The 20,162-nt window shown below is 39.9% G+C and overlaps 1 protein-coding gene across 2 annotated transcripts; it reads right to left on the bottom strand.

Annotated features, from left to right (window-relative positions):
- Positions 1-4,307: 4,307 nt before the first annotated feature.
- MMP27 (matrix metallopeptidase 27) lies at positions 4,308-19,281 on the bottom strand. Of its 2 annotated transcripts, XM_043893788.1 has the most exons (12): positions 19,241-19,281; positions 17,703-17,820; positions 17,203-17,338; positions 16,168-16,406; positions 14,909-15,057; positions 14,690-14,818; positions 10,049-10,210; positions 9,753-9,873; positions 7,837-7,967; positions 6,716-6,875; positions 5,826-5,929; positions 4,308-4,628 (listed from the first exon to the last, which is right to left on the bottom strand). In XM_043893788.1, exons 3-12 carry the CDS (start codon positions 17,299-17,301, stop codon positions 4,387-4,389), a joined length of 1,536 nt encoding a protein of 511 aa, XP_043749723.1. In that variant the 5' UTR covers positions 17,302-17,338; positions 17,703-17,820; positions 19,241-19,281; the 3' UTR covers positions 4,308-4,386. The 2 variants fall into 2 exon arrangements, with proteins under 2 accessions (XP_043749723.1, XP_043749785.1); XM_043893850.1 differs by lacking the exons at positions 17,703-17,820; positions 19,241-19,281 and having other exon boundaries at positions 16,168-16,372; positions 17,203-17,335.
- Positions 19,282-20,162: the final 881 nt, after the last annotated feature.

The raw sequence follows: 20,162 nt of genomic DNA, 5'->3' as shown, positions 1-20,162 counted from the left end.
ATAGTGGTATTGGGGAGTGAATAAAGACCCAAAATGAATGATTTTGTGACCAGTTTCAGTATGTTGAAAATATTTTGTAGGTGTTGATCTTCCTTTTTAAGATTCTCTATACCTGAAGACAAACAAGGGACTGAATTTCAACCTAAGGAGATGTCGAATTCAAAATAACTTCAAGACCAAAACCAAAAACAACAAATCATCGCGTTTTCCTCTGGGACAGATGATTCATTTAGATGACACTCTTAAGGAGAGTCCGTCCATGATGAATAACAGAAAGATTATGATGAGCTTCTTTCTTTGTCCCAAGGCAAGAATAATTCAAAACATTCTCTGCGTGTGAATTTAATTCTGTTCCATCTCAGCTGCTCAAATCTCCAAAATGAATAAATATTTGTTAACATAGTCTTGTTCATGCTTGTCTTTAAAGCTGTTTCTTTCTTTGAAAACCTGAGCACAGGTCCTTGAGAAAACCAGAAAGGAAACAGCAAACTGGAACAAGTTTGTTCTTCCAGTTAATTTATCCCCAGTAAGTGTATCATATAGCAGGCTTCTAGTTTTTCCAATTGTTTGTACTTTTGGATAAATTGTTTAACTTACTGTTGGATAAACAGTTTAATTTGCCTAATTCCAATAATGATGGCTCACAGTTATCAAGCAGTGTGTCTCAAGTGCTAATTCTACATGCTGTATGTAACTAGTTGTTCAGCATCTGGGTCCCTTCCTGTTCTCCTTTCACAAATGGAGAAGCCAAGGTCTAGAGAAGTCCGTAACTTGCCCAAGCTTCCACAACTGCTAAGCAGAGGAAGTGGGCTGCAAGTCTAAGCAACCTGGCTCCTGAGCGCATACTCTTCTCCTGCCTCCAAGCTGGTAAAGGGAAACCAAATCATCTTCTTTATGAAGCAAGCTGAAAGTGCATTTTGGTCCTCTTCTCTTGGAGAAAAAAAATAAGCTGCTTTTCCAAGTAAAGGGAGGCCCTGATGGCATGTTTAAGAGACAGCAAATGAAGTTACAGCTTAACTGCTTTATGTTTAAAGAGAAAAATAATTCAGTAAGGAGGAGCTGGGGTTCCTCACAGAGGGCAAAGCAGAGAGGGGGTCAGACAGAGGAGCAGGAGGGTGGAATCCAGGGGAGAAGTGACTGGTGAGATGACTGGAGGTGGGTTGGGTAAAGGACATTAAGAATATGAATTTTTTTCCCCAATAGCTTAGTGGTGGGCCTTAGAAAACTCCAGAGGCTTTTCAAAATGACGTTCATTAAAATTTCAGAGAATGAATAAAATCAGCTGATCTTTGAGTTATACTTATAAATCTTTAATAAAGCTCTAATAGTCAACATAGATTCCTTGGAAAACTGTTTTTAGATATTCCTATATTTAGATTTATGTGTTGAAAATTAAGGAGAAAGTAACTGCCTATAATCAATATATATTGCAATCAATATAAGCAATTTCAGATGCTCTCTAAATACCACAGGTGTTTATGCCACAGAACTGAGAACAGATGTAAGGAAACAAAGGAAGTTTGATGAATATTTGAAATGCGTGCTAAGTTGCTTCAGTCATGTCCGGCTCTTCGAAAAACCAATGGACTCCAGCCCACCAGGCTCGTCTGTCAGTGGAATTCTCCAGGCAAGAATATTGGAGTGGGTTGCCATGCCTTCCTCCAGGGATCTTACTGACCCAGGCATTGAACCCCCATCTCACGTCTCCTGCATTGGCAGGCAGATTCTTTACCACTGGCGCCACCCTGAGAAGCCCAATGTTAAATACTAAACTGCACTACTTTTTCTAATAAGCAATGTTGAAATAGAATTAGCATATAATAAAATTCACTAATTTTAGGTGTACGGTTTTAAAAAATATATTCAGTAGTGTCACCACCACCATAATCATGATATTGAACATTTCTGTCACATATATTCTTTTGTGGTCAATCATTTCTTCCACTTCTGACCACTGGCAACCAGCCATCTGTTTTCTATCATTATAGTCTGCCTTTTAAAATTTTTCATATAAATTGGATCATATGATATGAAGTCTTCTGTGTCTGTCTGCTTTCATTTACCATAATACTTTTGAGATGCATCCATATTGTTGCATGTATCATTCATATATTGTTTTTTATTGCTGAATAGTTTTCCACTGTCTAGATGTACCAGTTTGATAGACATTTGGGTGGTTTCCAGGTTTTACATATAAATAAAACTATCATGAACATTTCTGTATAACTAATTATGTTAGCAAGTTTTCATTTTTCCTAAGCATTTAAGAGTGAGGTCGTTGGGTCACATGATGTGTATGTGTTTAACTTATAACAGCCAGGCCATTTTCCAAAATGGCTGCATCATTTTTCACTCTCACCAACACTCTAAGAGTGTTCCAGTTACTCTGCATCTTGTCAACATTTGGTATTTTCAGTGTTAAATTTTAACCATTCTGGTGGATATGTAGTAGTATCCCACTGTGTTTTTAATTAGTATTTTCCTAATGATTGAGATGTTAAATATCTTTCCATGTGTTTATTTGCCGCTCATAGCAAATATTTTAGCCATTGAAAAAATTGAGCTGTTTGTCCTCTTATTTTTGAGTTGTAAGAATTATTTACAAATTCAGGATATAAGTACTTTATCACATATTTTGAAAATATTTTCTCCCAATGTGTGGTGTTTCATTCTTTTTTTTTGAAAAGCAAAGTTTTTGAATGTTCATGAAGTTCAATTCACCAATTTTTCTTTTATGGTTCACACTTTTTATGTCCTATTGAAAAATCTAAAAATCTTTGCTTAATCCAAAGCTACAACATTTAAAAAATATTTTCTTCTAGAAGCTTTATATTTTTAATTCTTCTATTTAGAGGTCTATGGCCCATTTTTAGTAAATTTTTGCGAACAGTGTGAGTTAATCTAAGTTTTTTATGTGTTTGCATATTTGGTTATTCCAGCACTATTTTTTTTTTTTTCCAAAGACTGACCTACTATCTCCTATATGCTAGGTATTAAACTGTACTTCTTAAAACTTACTATTTCAAACATGCAACTACTTTTTTTCTTTGGGATAAAAGAACACCCCATTCTTTTAGGAACCTGATAATACTTAACTCAAGGAAAAGTGTGTGAGTTGGAGGGCTAGCTGTAGGAATTCCTGAGATTTTCTGTTCTCACTTTCTATCAGTTGACACCTACTCAATTTATCACCTAATCAGATTCAATTTCAACTGACAACCACCCATCTTTTGGGTCACAAAACTTGTGTAGAGCTTTGCTAAGCATTTAGCTATGAGGATGTAAAGACAAAACTTAACCACAAGAATTTAGAAGCCCAACATGTACATGGTATGACAGAGGACAGGAACTTTCTACCTATAGGTATAAGGACAGATGACCCATAAACTGGAGAAGGAAATGGCAACCTAACCCAGTATTCTTGCCTGGAAAATCCCGTGGACAGAGGAGCCTGGTGGGCTACAGTCCACTGGGTTGTGAAGAGTTAGACACGACTGAACACACACGACCCATATACACAGGAAACACAAGAAATTTCCGCATTTTTTGTATATGATATGTGAGGACAGTGTGTACAAAACTTGCTTTTAAACTTTCTGAGGAATGGTTCAATGGTCTCTGCTTGGAGGGTGAGGGTTGGAGGGAACATTACTTGCCTACTCCTGCTAGTTTCTGAATTGTTGGGGGGTCATTTGTAGTGTAGCACTTCCTGCATCTCTCTAGGTTCTCACTCCTCTCTTTGGGAGGCAGAATAGCTTATTTGATTTGTGAATTTGGGAGCAGAAACTAGGTGCATGTACCTCCATCCTCACTTCTTTCTCTTTGGGCTCCACGCAGTCTGCAGGTAGCTGACTTTTCCTTGGGGAGGCAGGGTGCTTTCCAGTTCTTCCCATGACACGTGAGTAAGTATGTCTCACTCTAGAATTTGATATTAGGAAGATTGCTCGTCCACAGATACATTCTCTAGCATAAGCTTTTCAGTAATAAAGGTGGTATTATACTCTCCCAACTGTATATTTCTCAGCAGATTCAAAACATGGGTAGGGATGTGGGTTGCAGTTTATTGAGCCTCTCCAACTGGTCCAGACAAAATAGAATGCTAAAGATTGGTTTAATAAATGTTTTCCGTATTTTGTTATTACAAGACACAGAGCTTACTTCTTCAAGTCTACAAAACATAAAATATGCTTAAAGTCCAGTGAGAGTTTTGTTTATACATAACTTCCTATAAAAAGAATCAGGCAGCTCAAAATAGCTGTTTCACTCTTCATTCAATAGATATTTATAACTAGGCCTGGTGACTTGACGTTAAAGAACAGTTCTGTTCTAATTTGAAGCAGAGTTCAGATTAAAAGATCCCTTGAGGTTTATATTAGGTCTATGAATTTATTGGTAACTGTAGATTTTGTTAATCATGTGAACAATACTAAAAATAAGAAAATTTAAATTTTTATAATGAAACATCTCCACTCCTGAATGTACTTTTTCCTCACTGATAGTAAAATCAGATGATGAATTTAACAGTTCTTTACACTGAAGCCAACTATTGGTTTTCATTATTCGGGTAACAGTCTTTGCCTTAGGATCATATTCAAATTGTTTTGATCTACGGAAGAAATAGAAGAATCCTAGAGAGAGAGAATCATGATTAGTTATCTTATGCAACTGTATAATTGTTCCATACTTTTCAATTTTATGAATGTAGAATACAATAATTGAACATGATATGGAGAGAAAATAAATGCATAACTATATACATACATTTTACTTTACCCAATCACATGAAAAAATATTAGTTTTATTTCCCTGAGGAAAAAGCCAAGGTATGAAACATGAATTTCAAGGGGCTGTAGTTTATACCAGAGGTTCTCAAACTAGATTTTCAAACAATGTCTCAGTGAGGGGGAGAAAGAGGCCTCTGTGAGTATGGCCTTGGGCCCTATTTCATTTTCCTAGAGCTGCTGTGGTTTATCTGTTTTAAGTTCTGAGGTTCCGTGTTAGATTTCACTAGTAAAAGATGGTGATACTCAAAAATATCTTTAGACTTCTGCTTACTCCATGGTCTGCTTTGTTGTCTTTGAAGATATAGTAGCTGGACTGATTCATTAATTTGCCTGAGGTTCTTTTAAAACTGTAGATTCCTGGATCTTACCCACAATCCTACTGCCTCAGAAACTCTAAGGAACTTGTCGCTTCATGCTGCTGCTGCTAAGTCGCTTCAGTGGTGTCTGACTCTGTGCGACCCCATAGATGGCAGCCTACTAGGTTCCTCTGTCCCTGGGATTCTCCAGGCAAGAACACCGGAGTGGGTTGCCATTTCCTTCTCCAGTGCATGAAAGTGAAAAGTGAAAGTGAAGTCGCTCAGTCAGGCCCGACTCTTAGCGACCCCATGGACTGCAGCCTACCAGGCTCCTCCATCCATGGGATTTTCCAGGCAAGAGTACTGGAGTGGGATGCCATTGCCTTCTCTGTGTCGCTTCATACACAAACCCTAAACTGTGTATATGTTATATACATTGAGGCTTGAGAATCACTGTTCAGATGCTCAGTCATTGTTTCACACTTAAAACTCTTCAGGGGTATCTTTATCAGACATCTATGATCAATGATAATTTTGGTACCTTTGCATAGTTTTGAAGTAGTATGTCAGAGAATATAACTCAGAACTTACTATTCAATTTTGATCAGTTCCCCAAAGTTTATTATTACATGTACTCAAAGCAGTAAAATGACATTAAAATGGAAACATTTAAGTTTTCGTGCTGAATTCTTTCACAGTCAGTAAAGTCTTCTAAGTATCCTAATAGTCAGCTGCTGATGCTTACCTTTATGTTGGAAAGCGGCATCCACTCGGAGACCAATTCCTGGGAAGTACTTTACCACTCTCCGTGGGTACCCTTTGTCCATGGTTTGGGTCACTTCATCATACCTGGAGACATGGATTTGAAAGGTTTTCAGGGGACCTTTGTTTCAGGGGGAGAGGATTAACTTTTTTACTGCACAACTTGGAGTCAAGAAAAGATGTTTAAAAAGAGTAGTCTTATTGGAAGAAAACTAGTTTGATCAATGGTTAAAAAATGGCAAAGAGTATGTTCAGTCAGATCACTGACAGTGTCTTGAAAACAAGGAATTATGAGGGAAAAAAGCCACATAATTTGTCAGATTGATACTATTCTGAGGAACTGTTAAATCAAAGGACTCTTTCCAGAGTTTCAATGATTTTGACTGAATATGTTTGTCACTGGCAGCTTGGTTGGCACCACCAGCCTTATTATTTTATCTTTATTTTTTTTAATTTTTTTTCATTTATTTTTATTAGTTGGAAGCTAATTACTTTACAATATTGTAGTGGGTTTTGTCATACACTGACATGAATCAGCCATGGATTTACATGTATTCCCCATCCTGATCCCCCCTCCCGCCTCCCTCTCTACCCGATCCCTCTGAGTCTTCCCAGTGCACCAGGTCCGAGCACTTGTCTCATGCATCCAACCTGGGCTGACGATCTGTTTCACCCTTGATAATATACATGTTTCGATGCTGTTCTCTCGAAACATCCCACCCTCTTTATTTTTATAAGCTGGAGAAAGATCTTTGACCTGACTGAAACATTCTTTTGTTTGGTGAATACACTTTTGAAAGACCGTGTTAAAGTGATGCTTTGTGGATATTTTTCTCCAGAATAAAACAAGGGGTCAATTGTCAGCAAACGTACCTCCAGCACCAAATGCCCACAAAGAAGTAGGTCTTTCTTGTGCTGCGGTCACACACAGCTGCATCAATTTTCTTTACACGTCTTGGAAAGCCAAGAGTATAGATGGATTTGGGATAATCCGGTAAGACAGCATATCCTCTGATCACCCAGAAGTTGTCATCTAGGACGAGAGGGAGAGTCAGTATTTTCTGATTTATTTCCTAAAGGGAGAAATAGGCATCTTAAGAAGTTTGAAAATAGTTAGATTCCTAGTTCCTTTCAGGTTCAAATCTTAAAGATTTAATAATCTTGCGTCTTCGTTTATTCTTACCACATTCTTTAGCTGCTTAAATATCATTAATACTACACAAATAATATATGCCTAGGAAATGGCTACCCACTCCAGTATTCTTGCCTGGAGAATTCCATGGACAGTGAAGCCTGGCGGGCTACAGTCCATGGGGTCACAAAGAGTCAGACACGACTGAGTGACTTAACACTTTCACTCTCACTTTCATAGTTAATAGTATGCATACCCATGTCAATTGAGTTCATTATATTGATTCTTTTCTAATTCTGACAAAACTGTTGAGTATATTTGTTCTCCTAAATTTCCACACCCTAGTGTTCTCAAAGGCAAGTAATCTGATAAAATCCACCTGAAAAGTAGGGTTGCTAGATTGAATATAAGATACCAATTGAATCTGAATCTGAATTTCAAGTAAACAGTGACTAATTTTTGGTATAAGTGTATCCAAAATATTACAATGGACACAGTTAAACTAAAAAGTTATTTTTTATTTGTCTGAAATTCAAAGCATCTTGTATTTTTATTTGCCACATCTAGCAGCCCTAGTAAAAAGGGAATATAAGAAGAGAGATGGGTTACCTTTATTTGGCAGAAAAAAAGACTTTTTAGTTTTTGTTATACAGGTTTCTGTTCTCCTGTGGACTTGGGGTGGTGTTTATCTTTATAGCCAGAAAGAATCCTTGGATAGTTGTTCTTATAATAGGAACTTAAGGTCAGAGTGGAAGCCCTGTCCTTTTGCTCATGCATGAAGATTATATTCCTTGAATTAAAGTATCTGCTAACTAGTTCAGGCACACATAAGGAGAAGAGGTATAGTGATAGGCAAAGTTACCTTTAAAAACCAGAATCTTGTCGATGGGGTTCTCATATGCAGCATGAATATCAGCAGGCAGAGATGGCCAGAATGAAGAGATTAATTCAAATTCAATGTCAGTGATGTCATAATAGATCCTCCATATGTGCCTGTGTTAGACAGGAAACCATACTTTATATACAGTCTGTGTGTATCTATTTCAATGAAACCACTACAAACTTAGACTTGACTTTATCTAATTGGTCGATATTTTCCTCAAACAATTTATAGCATTAGCACAATTTTCCTCAGCAATTTTAGGTGGTTATGAGTTCAGTCCTTCCCTTTGGACTGCCAAAGTCAGGACATGCCTTTGTGCCCACTCTTTTGGGTGCTTAGAGTAGCAAACCACCCATGGAAGTCTCATTAACAGTTCTCAGTGTACTCAGCCACCTCATTTTTGCCAAAGCAACAATTCCCAATATTCTAAGCCACCAAGCATTCTAAGAAAACATTTCTGGTATTGATTGCTAGAATTAAAAAATGTTATTATTGTCATTGCTAAATATTTCCTCAGATTTCCTTTCTGGCTGCAAAGCTCTGAGCCTGTGAGCAAGACCTGAAAAGTCCTTATAGTTCATTTTTCTTCTCATGCTGGGAACCCATCCCTGACAAGTGGTCTTTCAGCCTCAGCTATTAGGAACATGGTATGACAGCATGTCATTGCTGTTGTTGTTCAGTTGTTAAGGTGTGTCTGACTCTGTGACCCCATGAACTGTAGTGCCACGTAGTCATGGGTGGAAGGAGTATGATTTCACATATTGTTTCCTTTTGCCCCCATATCCTTGTCAGATGGCATATGTCCTGACACTTTGCTCTGAAAGTGTGGCCACGGTATACATAACTGACACACCATGTTGCAAGTTAAGTGCAGTAATTACAGAGTGAGAGGAGAGATTTCCTACCACAGCTAACACTTTGTTGATTCAACTGCGAGGAATGGTCCATTGATGCATATTTCACAACTGGCTCTCCAGGTAGGAAAAAGACCTAGTTTTTATCATTTGGTGATTTTCAGGGTGTAGGTACTCCAACCAAGGCCAATTTCAAGCTACTAAATCAATATGAGCTAGTTTACAAAATTCTTGAAAATTTAATAATTGGATCCTAAAATGGTATAAGCCAGGTCCAGGACATGGTTGGGATTGGGGTATTATTTTAGCTAAGAGGTTACTGAAAATAGACTCTGGTTCAATGGCAATTTAAAAATTTGCTTAAAAACATTTAAAAATTAATTTATCAATGTGAGATCCCTTTGGCTATTGCATGTATGAAAGATGGGAGCAGAAACAAGCAGGCCAGTAAACAGGCTTCTGGAGTAGGAGATAAGACATGATGGTAGCTTGGATGAGCGGGAGATGGTGGTGGAGACAGAGAGAAGGGAGTGGGGATAGGCCATAGATGTATGTGCAGTAGGACTTGACAAGAGCTACTGGATCACTGATGGGGGAAGGGATGGGGTGTAAATGAAAACAATGGTATCACAGAGGAAAGAGCGGCTCCCCTCTACCTGGGAGGGTAGAGAGAAATGTCACGGAACACATTCTCTGAGAGGTGACATCAGCAGGGATGGAAAAACAGAACACAAGTATTGGTGAGGATGTGGAGAGACTGGAACATTGGTTGTTGCTGGTAGGAATGTAAAATGGTGCCGCCTCTATGGAAAGTGGAATGGCAGTTACTCAAAAAATTAAGCAGATAATTACCATTTTAAAAAAATAATTTATCAAACAGGTAAGAGATATGTGCACAGAGTAAAACATTCAACCTATGTAGACAGTTATAAAACAAAAAGCAAAGACACATTCTCACTATCCCAACAACCCCCTTATCCCCAAATCTCTTGAAAAGAAAAACTTCACAGGAAGTTGAGGTGTTTAAGGGAATGGGTTTACCTGCCTTTAAAGAACATTACTTCTCTGCGGAAAGTGGTGATAGCATCAAAAGTTAAATTGGGGTCACAGGCATGAGGTACAGTGGGTCCCTTTGGCTTCACAGGTAACTTAGGTGGCTCTCCTTTGATGAGAAAAGAAATACCTCAGTGAGTTAAGAAGGCATGTGGAAATACCTACAGAAGGATCTTTCCCAAGAGAATATTTTCTTCAGGATAATATTTCAAGAAGTGATTTTTCTCAACTTCCTTCCTGAAAGCCTTCAGTTCTGTTTACATATATTCAGATTTGTTGCTCACCATAGATGGATTGGATTCCTTTGATATCGTCCTGAGAAAGTGGGTATTTGCTAGGATCCAAGGAGACGTAGTTTGGGAACATCAAGGCTGTTTGATCACGGGAGTGAGAGAGCCCCAGTGAATGACCAAATTCATGAGCTGCCACGAGAAACAAGCTGAATCCTTAACAAAAACAGGGAAAACACGAGTACGTTAGTCAATCAGGAGGATGATTGCATCTGAGATTAGGAAGTAACTGAGAGAAATGAAAAAAAGGCTTGTCATAACATATGAACCATTTATTTGGGAAATTTTTCAACACTGATAATTAGCATTAGTCACATCATGGAGAAATGTAACCCAGAGCAAGCAGATGGCAGAAAACAGGTGTCTCGAAATGGATAGTAGTGGGGGGGGGGGGGTGGAAAGCCACCAGTTTTGGGTTGTTGTTAGGCGTCTGTATGTGATCATATTTCCCCTACTTATATGCTTCAGAGATTCTCCATTGGCTGTAGGATCAAGTCCAAATACCTAAACATGGCCTTCTATGAACTAGTCCCTGCTTTTTTTCCCAGCCTCATATTTTATTTTCGTTTTCCCTGAGCTAGCCATGTGGAATCATTTGCATTTCTCACCTATGCCATGCTCTTTTTAATCTGTGTCTTTGTATCTCTATCACTTCTTGCCTGGAGTATAACCTTTCTCACCCTCTTTCACTCATATGTCCTACTTAGTCCTTAGGAATCCCCTTCAGATCCCCCTCAGGAATCCCCATCTCCTTCACAAAACTTCTTTCCCCCAGCTCCTATCCAGGTTGACTTAATTGCACCTCTCTCCACTTCTATAGACTGAGCTTAATTCTGTCTTTGCAAATAAGTACTGCATTCTTTCTTTCTTTCACTAAGTGTGCACCCTTTCAGTCCAGAGACCATGTCTTAATCATCTTCCTGGGGACTGATAAACAGCTTAGTAATGGGTGCTGGATATCCAGGCTTTTATTTGGATGAAAGGATGGTTAGATGTTCCTCCTGGACAAGACTGTAGTACCCTGTACTTACCCACACCAGAAGTTGTACCATGCATGGCTGGAACTGCCCTTTTATTTGTCTGTCTCTCCTACAGTCTGTAAGCTTCTAAGTATTTAAAAAAGACTGTCCTTGGACTTGCAGCTAAGCCTATGGATACTAAGGAAAATGCTGAGCCTTTTGTGATGGAGCCTTATCCAGTGATGTTTGCATAAAACAAACATGGAAAGGCAAAGAATTATTTCATGGACTCTCCTGCTTTTTGCTCTGGCTTTTGCTGCCTCCCCTTGTCTGGCTGGCAATATCACTGTGTGTGCTTTTGGACAGGGCCACGTGGGACAAGTGACTCTTTAAAAAAGTCGTTGAAACTCAGATCATCTAAACGAAGAGCAAACTTTTATTGTGGCTCTCGAGACCCTCTGTATAGGATTCTAACCTACACCATTTTAGCCTTCTGCTCCACTACAATTCTAGTACTTGAGTTGGTCGGGTTATCCCATCTAGAACACTTTTTACTCCACTTTGCTTCAGAATTCCTGCAGAGCCTTCAAATCTCAGTTGGCGTCACTTCCTCCCTGACCTCTGTATATGGGCTGGAATTTCTTTTAGGCGCTCCTATTACATTACCATAGTTCCTTTTATCCCAAGGTTGATCATACTAACTTTAAATGCCATTTGATAGAGTGTGCCATCTAGACTGTAAACCCCTGGAGAGCAGGGTCTGTGTCTTGTACACTATTGTATATTCCATTTCTATTACAGAGCGTGGATTAGAGTAGATTTTGAGTAAAGGATTGTTGAAAGGCTTCATTTACTATTGTTTGTAGAACATTTCTCATGTACTGACAATTTATAGGATGTATGATACAGTAGAAAAAAGATTTCATTTCTGCCTTTTTGGAGATGCCACTAAATTGATAAGTTTGGGCATTATACATCAGTACCTTTGTGAATTTTTTTTTCTCCTAGAAATCACTTAATCATCACCATTATCATTAGTATTAATAATCACCAACATAATTACCATGTCAAACACTTTCTGAATGATTGCTAAGGACTGGTGCCTTGCAAGGTTTTTTTGCCCTTGTTGCAGATAAGTTGTGTCATCTTGCTGCATGTGAGCTCCCCCGTGCCACAGACCATCGCTCTGCTCCGTCCCAGCCCTGCACCTGCAGTGGTCTCTGAGGTCTGCTTCCGTTGCCTGGTGCCAGTGCATTCGTGAAGGTTTTACATTCACACACAGGTTTGAAACTAGCCTCACTTTGGGAGATTCCCAGGAAACCCTCTCCATGTACTCAAGTCTCTCTGATATCACCGTGCAGTGACTTCCAACCCCTTAGGAAGCAGTGGGATTAGCAGATGACTGCTGTCTATTGCTTTTGACGGAGTTACACTAAGACTTTTGTGCCCTTTGCATAAAGAGAGCCCACATATATATAAAAAGGTAATCATATATTATACATTCTTGCCAAATTTTCTATTTTAAAAAATCCATTTGATTAGAGGTTACAGATGCTTGAGATTTTACATTTTTATTAGAGAACAGGAAGGCATTTTCCCATGTAGGTCAGAAAGCTGAGAGTTACAGGACTAGGGATCCCCCCAGGGCCAATAATTTCAACCCTGAGGGAATGTATTATAATAAAGCAGTTACAAAATGCCCCTTTTTAGTTTTGTTGCCTGGCTATCCACCCAGAACTTAATGGAGTGCTATGTTTATCCTCTGCTTTGCTCAGGCAAGTTTTGTCAACTTGGAGCCCAGGACCCTCTGGATTTTTTCATAATCCATTCCACACATCCCCTTTGGCAAGGGGCCAGTTGCAGTGTGGAGAATAGTACTTTTACCACTAAGTGTTGGAATTAATGGGCTTCCCAGGTGGGAAGCATCTGCCTGCCAGTGCAGGAGACATGGATTCAATCCCTGCATTGGGAAGATCCTCTGGACGAGGGCATGGCAACCCACTCCAGTACGCCTGCCTGGAGAATCTCATGGACAGAGGAGCCTGGTGGGCTACCGTCAACCGGGTGGCAAAAGAGTCGGATACAACTTAGCGACAAACAGCAACAAACTGGAACTAATAGGGATAAAATGATAATGAGAGGACTTCTCTGGTGGTCCAGTGGTTAAAACTCTGCTTTTCAGTGCAGGGGAAATGAGTTCAATTCCTGGTCAGGGAACTAAGATCCCATACGCCATGGAACAGCTGAGCCCACTTGCTGCAAGTAAGACCCAGTACAGCTAAATATAAATAAATAAATATTTTTAAGGAATGACAGTGAAACCTGAGACTAATCTCTGCTTCTAGATATGCAAGTAAAGCCTGGCTGAGTGAGGGGAGTCATTCTGACTTCGGTGAGCACTAGAGTATTTCCTCTACCTGCCTGATTGGATGTATCCACGTGACCTTTAGGCCAAATCCAGGAAAACACTGGAACACATCTCAGCAGGAGATGGACTTGGTCTCCAACTCCTCTGTCATTTGGATCCTGGGGTCACCCTACCTCTTTCACTTTCTTGGCTGTAATATTACCTCATGTGGAAGTGCAGCAGCCAACTCAAACTCCCCCTGAAGTCCAGCCAGCATGGAGTCTTTCCCCCTCTTTGTTTCCTAGCTCTTGGAAGAACACTTCCATCACGTGCTCAGACTTAGCAAGGAGAACCCTAGCATCATTTTGAGTCACTGGCTTTCAGTTTTGCAGAAACTATGACTGACTCACAGGCTCCATAGAGTTATGTGGTTAGGACTGAATTGTGGCCTTGCGTACCACCCACCAGAAAGCCACAGCATCCTCTTTGCTGGAACCCTGGAAACCAGAAACCAGAGACACGATGACTGTGGTCAATGATAGAAAAAAAAACACTAGGGAGAACCCGAGAGTCTACTGAACCGCTCCTTTGTTAGAGGTACATATTTTTACTTTAACAAATTTTGTTTTTTTATTTGAAACATAATAAAATATCTCTTGTCTTCATGCCAGGGAGGCCCACTAAGAGAAATAAAATCACTGCCCATGGTCTAAAGAAATAAATCAAATATAAAGACCAGGGTCTAATTCTTTGGCAGACAAGCAAGAGTTAGATGAAGAGGTTCATGTATATAAATGGACGTCCTGTGGGCCATGTATCCACATAGCCTCCTTCAATCACTAACTTGGAATTACCATCTCCCAGAGTCCTCTTTCAATCCTCAAGCTAGAGATGACCTCTGCCATTGGTGTAATACATGGCACTTTTTGCCTTTTATGGTGGTGAGTGGGTCTAGGCCTTATACATCACCCAAGATCATGAAACTCTGAACTTCTCTGGAACAGCTTTGTGGTCTGCACTACACCTTGCATAGTTCCAGACACGTAGTGGCCCTTCAGGCATTGCAGATGTATGAATGAACAAATGAGTAAGGGAAGAATGTTCTGGTTGTAATAGGATTAGTGGCTTTATGAAAGTGCTGTGTGGATAAAGCTCTGAACCGTACAAGCACAGTTGTCTGAATAGACATTGAACACTTTCATCAATGTCATCTGGAATATGAAACATCATAGGGAAACTGGGAAGTAAAAAGCAACTAATTGCAAAGCTATTCCTTTCAGGGATTTGTATGAATAGTAACATTTTGTTCATAAAGAAAATTGGGCTCACCTACTCCATCCTTGGTCCAGTTCTCATCCTCATCAAAGTGAGTGTCTCCACCCAGTCCCAGACCAGGGGGAAAGGCGTGGCCGAGGACTCCCAAGGGACCGTCGAAGTAACGAGGACACCAACCATGGACTGGGAAACAGTCACAGAGGGGGAAGATCAGCCTGGTCAAAGCTCCCAAGATGAAAATAGCTATATTGCTTTCTCTGCTGAAAACCTTACCTCGGGTCCTAAAGGCAATCATGATGTCAGCGATCCCTTTGGAAATTTTGGTGAATATTAGCGGAGTGACTTTGCTCCACACTTCTAAACCTTTTTGGATAGCCTCATCCACATCAGCTCGAGCCATATCAGGAGTGTAGTTTACAATTCTTACAAATTAACAGATATATATCAATTGGCTATTATACATGCATGGAAACACACATACTAGGAAAAGAAAATAATTTCTATCTTATCCATCACATGGTGCAGTAACTTTTGGTATGGTGCTATCGCTACATTTGTACAATTCTTTACCATTTAAATTAGGCACTTTTACATATGCTATATGTTAATAATTCAGACTTTCATCTGTGCTATTCATCAGGTAGTATTATCACATGTTGACAAATGAGGCTCTAAGAGGTTAAATGACTTCCCTAAGGTCACATCTTAACTGGAAGATCATTCATTTTATGCTTAGATTTGCTGTGTATATGACTGTATGGTACATATATTCTGAAAAGAACTGAGATTCATTTTCTCAAACAGCTTATAGAAATCAGTTTTATGCATGTGTCATATATTAAGTCTCACTTGAGAGCCACAAAGAGTTTGTTTCTCAGGAAAAGATCTTCCTTTTGTTTATATTCTCTGTTTTGCTAAACCCACTTTTACCTCAATCCCTAAAGCTCAAGAAGAAGGAAGGACTATTAGACTTTTTAAGGCCAGCCAGGAGAGCTCTAGAGCAGTGGTCAAGGCCGCTGCCTCTATCTCAGGTCACAGGTACCCTTCAACACCTTTCTGCCGATAAGCCAGCTCCTTTGTTTGCGATATCCGAGGTCCACCTGAGACTTGACTATCTAACTCATACATGTCTCCAACATGAGCTGGTTGTACTCCATTTTCTCATTTTCCCTTGAGCACACTTCAAGTGTACCTTTAAGCATCTGCAGTCAGACCATAGTGGTTCTGGTCCTGAGTTTCTATGGAGATGGCAGAGGCTAGAGATTAGAGCATATTTGCAGAGCCAGTCTGCTGAGACGAGCTGGGCAAACTGGACTATGCTAAACAAGCTTTTTCTTTTTCCTTCCAGTTTCTCCTGTGTTTAAAGTGGTAATAACAGGGGTGCCTATGTCACAAGTTTTTTGAGAGGGTGGGAAAAATAAGACCTATCCAGTACTATGCACACAGGAAGTGCTGGGTAAAATAAGCCATTATTATCTTTGCTTCTTAGAGATAATATTCACATTCATTTAGATTAAGAGTAGGAGCATTACCTGTAGGTGAGGTTGTACTTCTTCCACCCGGGGAGAGTATAGCCATACTGACCCACGTCAGGCACCCCACACCTGGGTGTCTTCATGATCTCCAGAGTGTTCGAGTCCAGCTTTCCAGTCACTGTCAATCCAAAGAATGCTTGCATTTCACGAATTTTGCCATCTATGAGACTTCTGTTACTGCTTTGAGCAAGATGACTCCCTTCTATTTCAAGAGAGTAGAACTGGTTGAGATATGCCTGACCGAAAAGACAAAAAAAGGTACACACTACAGGAGAGCAGACCTCCATCTCAGGATAACCAAACTTTCCAAGATCCTTTTTCGGCAGTAGGAGGGAAAAGAAATAAATAACACGGGAAAGGAAGGGGAGAGGAAGAAGACAAAGAGGAAAGAGAAGAGTCACCCTCTCTTTCAGTTTCCAAGAGCTCATTGAGCTGTGTGTGACCAGAACCGGCTAAACCCATAGAGCTATGGGATCCCAAACTTTAACAGACAAGAAGCAGCCTTCTGTGTGTTGAATGATCTTGTGTCATACACATTTTTACTGTTACTTTCATTTCATGTTTCCCTGAAATAAATTATGGAGAAAATATGATTATTCACATGTAATCACATTTAAGTAATTTCATCAAATATGGCAAAGTAACTGGATTGATTTTTAGACGGAATCTCCAAAGCAGTGTGGGGTTCGTACATGTAGGATAAGGAGCTCCAAACTACAGTTGGGTCCCCCTGGCTGGTCTTCAGATGCTTTTACGGAGATCTCCATTCTTGCAGAGCTGACCATTTCTCTGCTCACTCTCTCCTCACTTGTATCCAATGTGTAAATAGCAACTCCTGCCTTTCTCCCAGCCCACGCCACTCTCCACCCCCCACCATTCCTGATGTCTTTAGGGCCAAGGAAAGGAAAATCACCTCCTCACAAAAGAGTTCAGGACTCTTTGGTAAGAATGAGCTGTCTTTTTAGGTCCTCGGACAATCAGTAAAGTGAAATTTTTATGGATAGCCAAGAATGACATTTACTGAGATAGTACCTGAGTCAGTTGCAGGTTTTCGTCGCCTTCCATCCTTTGGTCTACAGGAAATGCAGAGGACAGTGTTACAAAGACCAAAAGCAGAAGACGGTTCTTCATTCCTCTCTCTCCAGAGAGAACGAGTTGAAGCCTCGTTCTGTTTTCATAGAATTTAGAAAATAAAAGTGAGACGTGGCATGAATCGGCTTGTATTATCCTTTAATTAAAAACAGCAAAGGACATTTGCCATGGAGTGTGTCATGATATGCTTTTTTTTTCTTAGGTTGACTTGATTTCACAATCATGATCTATGATTTGTTTGGTAAATATAGTCACTGTTATTACTGAATTTAAAATAATACGAACTGAGGCTCCAAGCTACTTTTGTCCTTGCAAAGTTGGAGGCTTTCCTATACATAAATTCTTGTGAGTTGAATAATTTTCATTTGAACGAAAGCCCACAATATTTGTATAACAAGATAATTTTCTTTGCAAAAATTTTTATCTTTTGTTGTAATCACCTGTTATGCTTGCAAAATTGTAATTTTTTGCTTCTTTTGAGGAATATGATTTCACCTGTTGTCTTGCTCTTGATACAGATACTTCCTTACTTCCTGTCTTCTAATAAACAAGGCATGTCTGTTTTTCAAAAAAAGAAAAAGCATGGTATCGTGAAAAGACAATATATTTAGGAATCAGATTATCCTAATTAACTGGGTAAATATCAGATGTTTATTGAGCTCTCACGATTTGCCTGTCACTATTAACGCAAGAAGGAATAAGACACTGGTCCAAACTTGTTGGAAAATTCAGACACATACACAGACTAACATCAGGTAAAATGGAGAAAAGTGGCAAAATGCACAGTAAAGAGTCTGAAGACTGAAATGGCCCAAAAGTTGGAAAGATCACTGCAGACGAGTGTGGTCTACAGGCTTCAAGCAGGTTGAGCTTGCACTGTCTCTTGAAGAGTGTGTAGGATTGGTTCTCACAGAGGAAAGGAGAAGGCATATGAGTGGAGGGAGGCCACGGGAAGCAGGGACCATGGCAGAGATGAGCTGTAGGAGGTCTCACCGCACTGGAGCAAATGCATGTGTAGGCAGCCATGGCAATGGGGATGGGGGTCTCAGAAAGGGTGCAAGGAAGGTGCATGTTTTGAGTCTTTTCATGTCTAGAATACCCTTTATTCTGTCTTCACACTCTACAGAGAGTGTGTCTGGTTATGGAATATCAGGCTGAAATCAATCTGCCTTAGAATTTTGAAGTTTCTGTCCCATTTTCTTCTAGAATATAGAGATGTTGTTGAAAAGCCTTTTATTCTTGGTATGTTTCTTTTTATTTCTGAACAATTTTGGAAGTCTCTTTACCCAGGTATTCTGAAATGTTATAAAGATATCTCTTAATGTGAGTCTTTTTGCATTAACATTGCTTGGCAATAAGAGAGCTCTTTCATTATGAAAACTTCAAGGAAATTTTCCTCTATTATTTCTTTGATAATTTCTTTCCACCTAGTTTTCTCTTTTCCTTTCTGGAATACATAACTATTGGAATTCTTGGGTTGAATCTCTGTGTTTCCAATATATCCTTTATTACTTTCCATCACCTTTATTTCCAGCTCACCTATTGAGTTTATCTTAGTTATATTTTTAATGTCCAAGAGCTCTTTCTAGTTCTCTGAGTATCCTTTTATTTTTTAATTTTTTTGTATTTTGTTAATTTTTTTTTGGACATAAGCTATGTCTTACTTTTAAAGAATGTTAAGTATTTTTTCATTTATTTTGACATTTTCTTTTGCTTCCAGGATTGTCTTTATTTCTTCAAAATTTCTGTTTTGGTGTCTGTTTTTGATATTAGAAGCTTTTTAAAAAATGTCTGGAGATGTGATCTGCAATCTGTTTAATACTGAGAGACAAGAAAGCTGGCTGGAAGCTATGTGTGCTTTGGCAGGGCTGCTGGTCAATGACCTATACTGCAGGGTGGTAGGGTGGGTTCCAGACACTTCATATGATCTATTAGTTGGACTATTTGGTTGAAATGTAATAGAAAAAAATCCAAGTACCAAATGATTAAGAAACATTTCTTTCTCCCTCACATGAGAGAAGTCCAGATTTGGTCATCCAAGGCTTGTGCGACAATACCACATCATCAGGGATGTAGGCAGCAGACACCTGGCAACACCATCTCTCAGGGCCAGTGCCTCGCGGTCCAGGTGGCTTCTCAAGCTTCTGCAGCTGCGTCTGCATTACAGGCAGCTGGAGAAGGAAATGGCAACCCACTCCAGTGTTCTTGCCTGGAGAATCCCACGACAGAGGAGCCTGGCAGGCTACAGTCCATGGGGCTGCACAGTGTTGAACACAACTGAAGTGACTTAGCACGTACGGGCGGCAGGAAAGAGGAAGGAAGAGAAAGTAAATGCCCAGTCTCTTTCTAGAAGCCCATACAGTATTCTGCTTACACTTTTTGGCAAGAAATTAAACACATGGCCATATCTAGTCATAAGCGAGGCTACAAAACAGTCTTTTAGCTCGATGCATTGCTACCTCAAAGGAAATTTACTGCAGCAAAGGAAGAGGGGATCATGTTAATAGAGGTACCTAGTAAGTCTTTGCCCCGCTGAGATTTCTATAGGTCGGGTATCTGTGAATCCTTTTTCTTGGGTGAGTAAGTTTCCCCAAAGAAGACTCATCCAATTCCCCACTTTGATCTCCCAGCAAAAAAGTTACAGGAGGTGCCTCTTGTGCCTGTGTGACAGTCTCCCAGCACACCTCTGAGCTTAGCTGCGCAGCTGTGGACAGGTCTGCAAAACTCACCTTACTGACACAGGCCACCCTTGACCACACACTGGGTGTCTTTGTGCTTTTTGCTCAGGGCATTGAGCTGCCATGGTGACTGACAGGTCAGTTCCTTAGAGCTACCTGGTGGTGGGGCGGGGACTGAAGGATGGATGTTCCAGCCTCCCACCCATGGGAGAACAAGTGAAC

This window comes from Cervus elaphus, chromosome 1, assembly GCF_910594005.1.
Source record: "Cervus elaphus chromosome 1, mCerEla1.1, whole genome shotgun sequence".
In the NCBI taxonomy this organism is placed as follows: domain Eukaryota; kingdom Metazoa; phylum Chordata; class Mammalia; order Artiodactyla; family Cervidae; genus Cervus; species Cervus elaphus.
The sequence above is the reverse complement of the archived record's forward strand: the minus strand, read 5'-3'. Positions and strand labels throughout refer to the sequence as shown.

Coding starts and splice junctions, on each gene's coding strand:
- MMP27 (XM_043893788.1), bottom strand. CDS start 17,301: ATGAAGAACCGTCTTCTGCTTTTGGTCTTTGTAACACTGTCCTCTGCA. Junction 14,819..14,908: donor GATTGCCTTTAGGACCCGAG/GTAAGGTTTTCA, acceptor ACTGTTTCCCAG/TCCATGGTTGGTGTCCTCGT. Junction 5,930..6,715: donor GTGGGCATTTGGTGCTGGAG/GTACGTTTGCTG, acceptor CCATGTCTCCAG/GTATGATGAAGTGACCCAAA.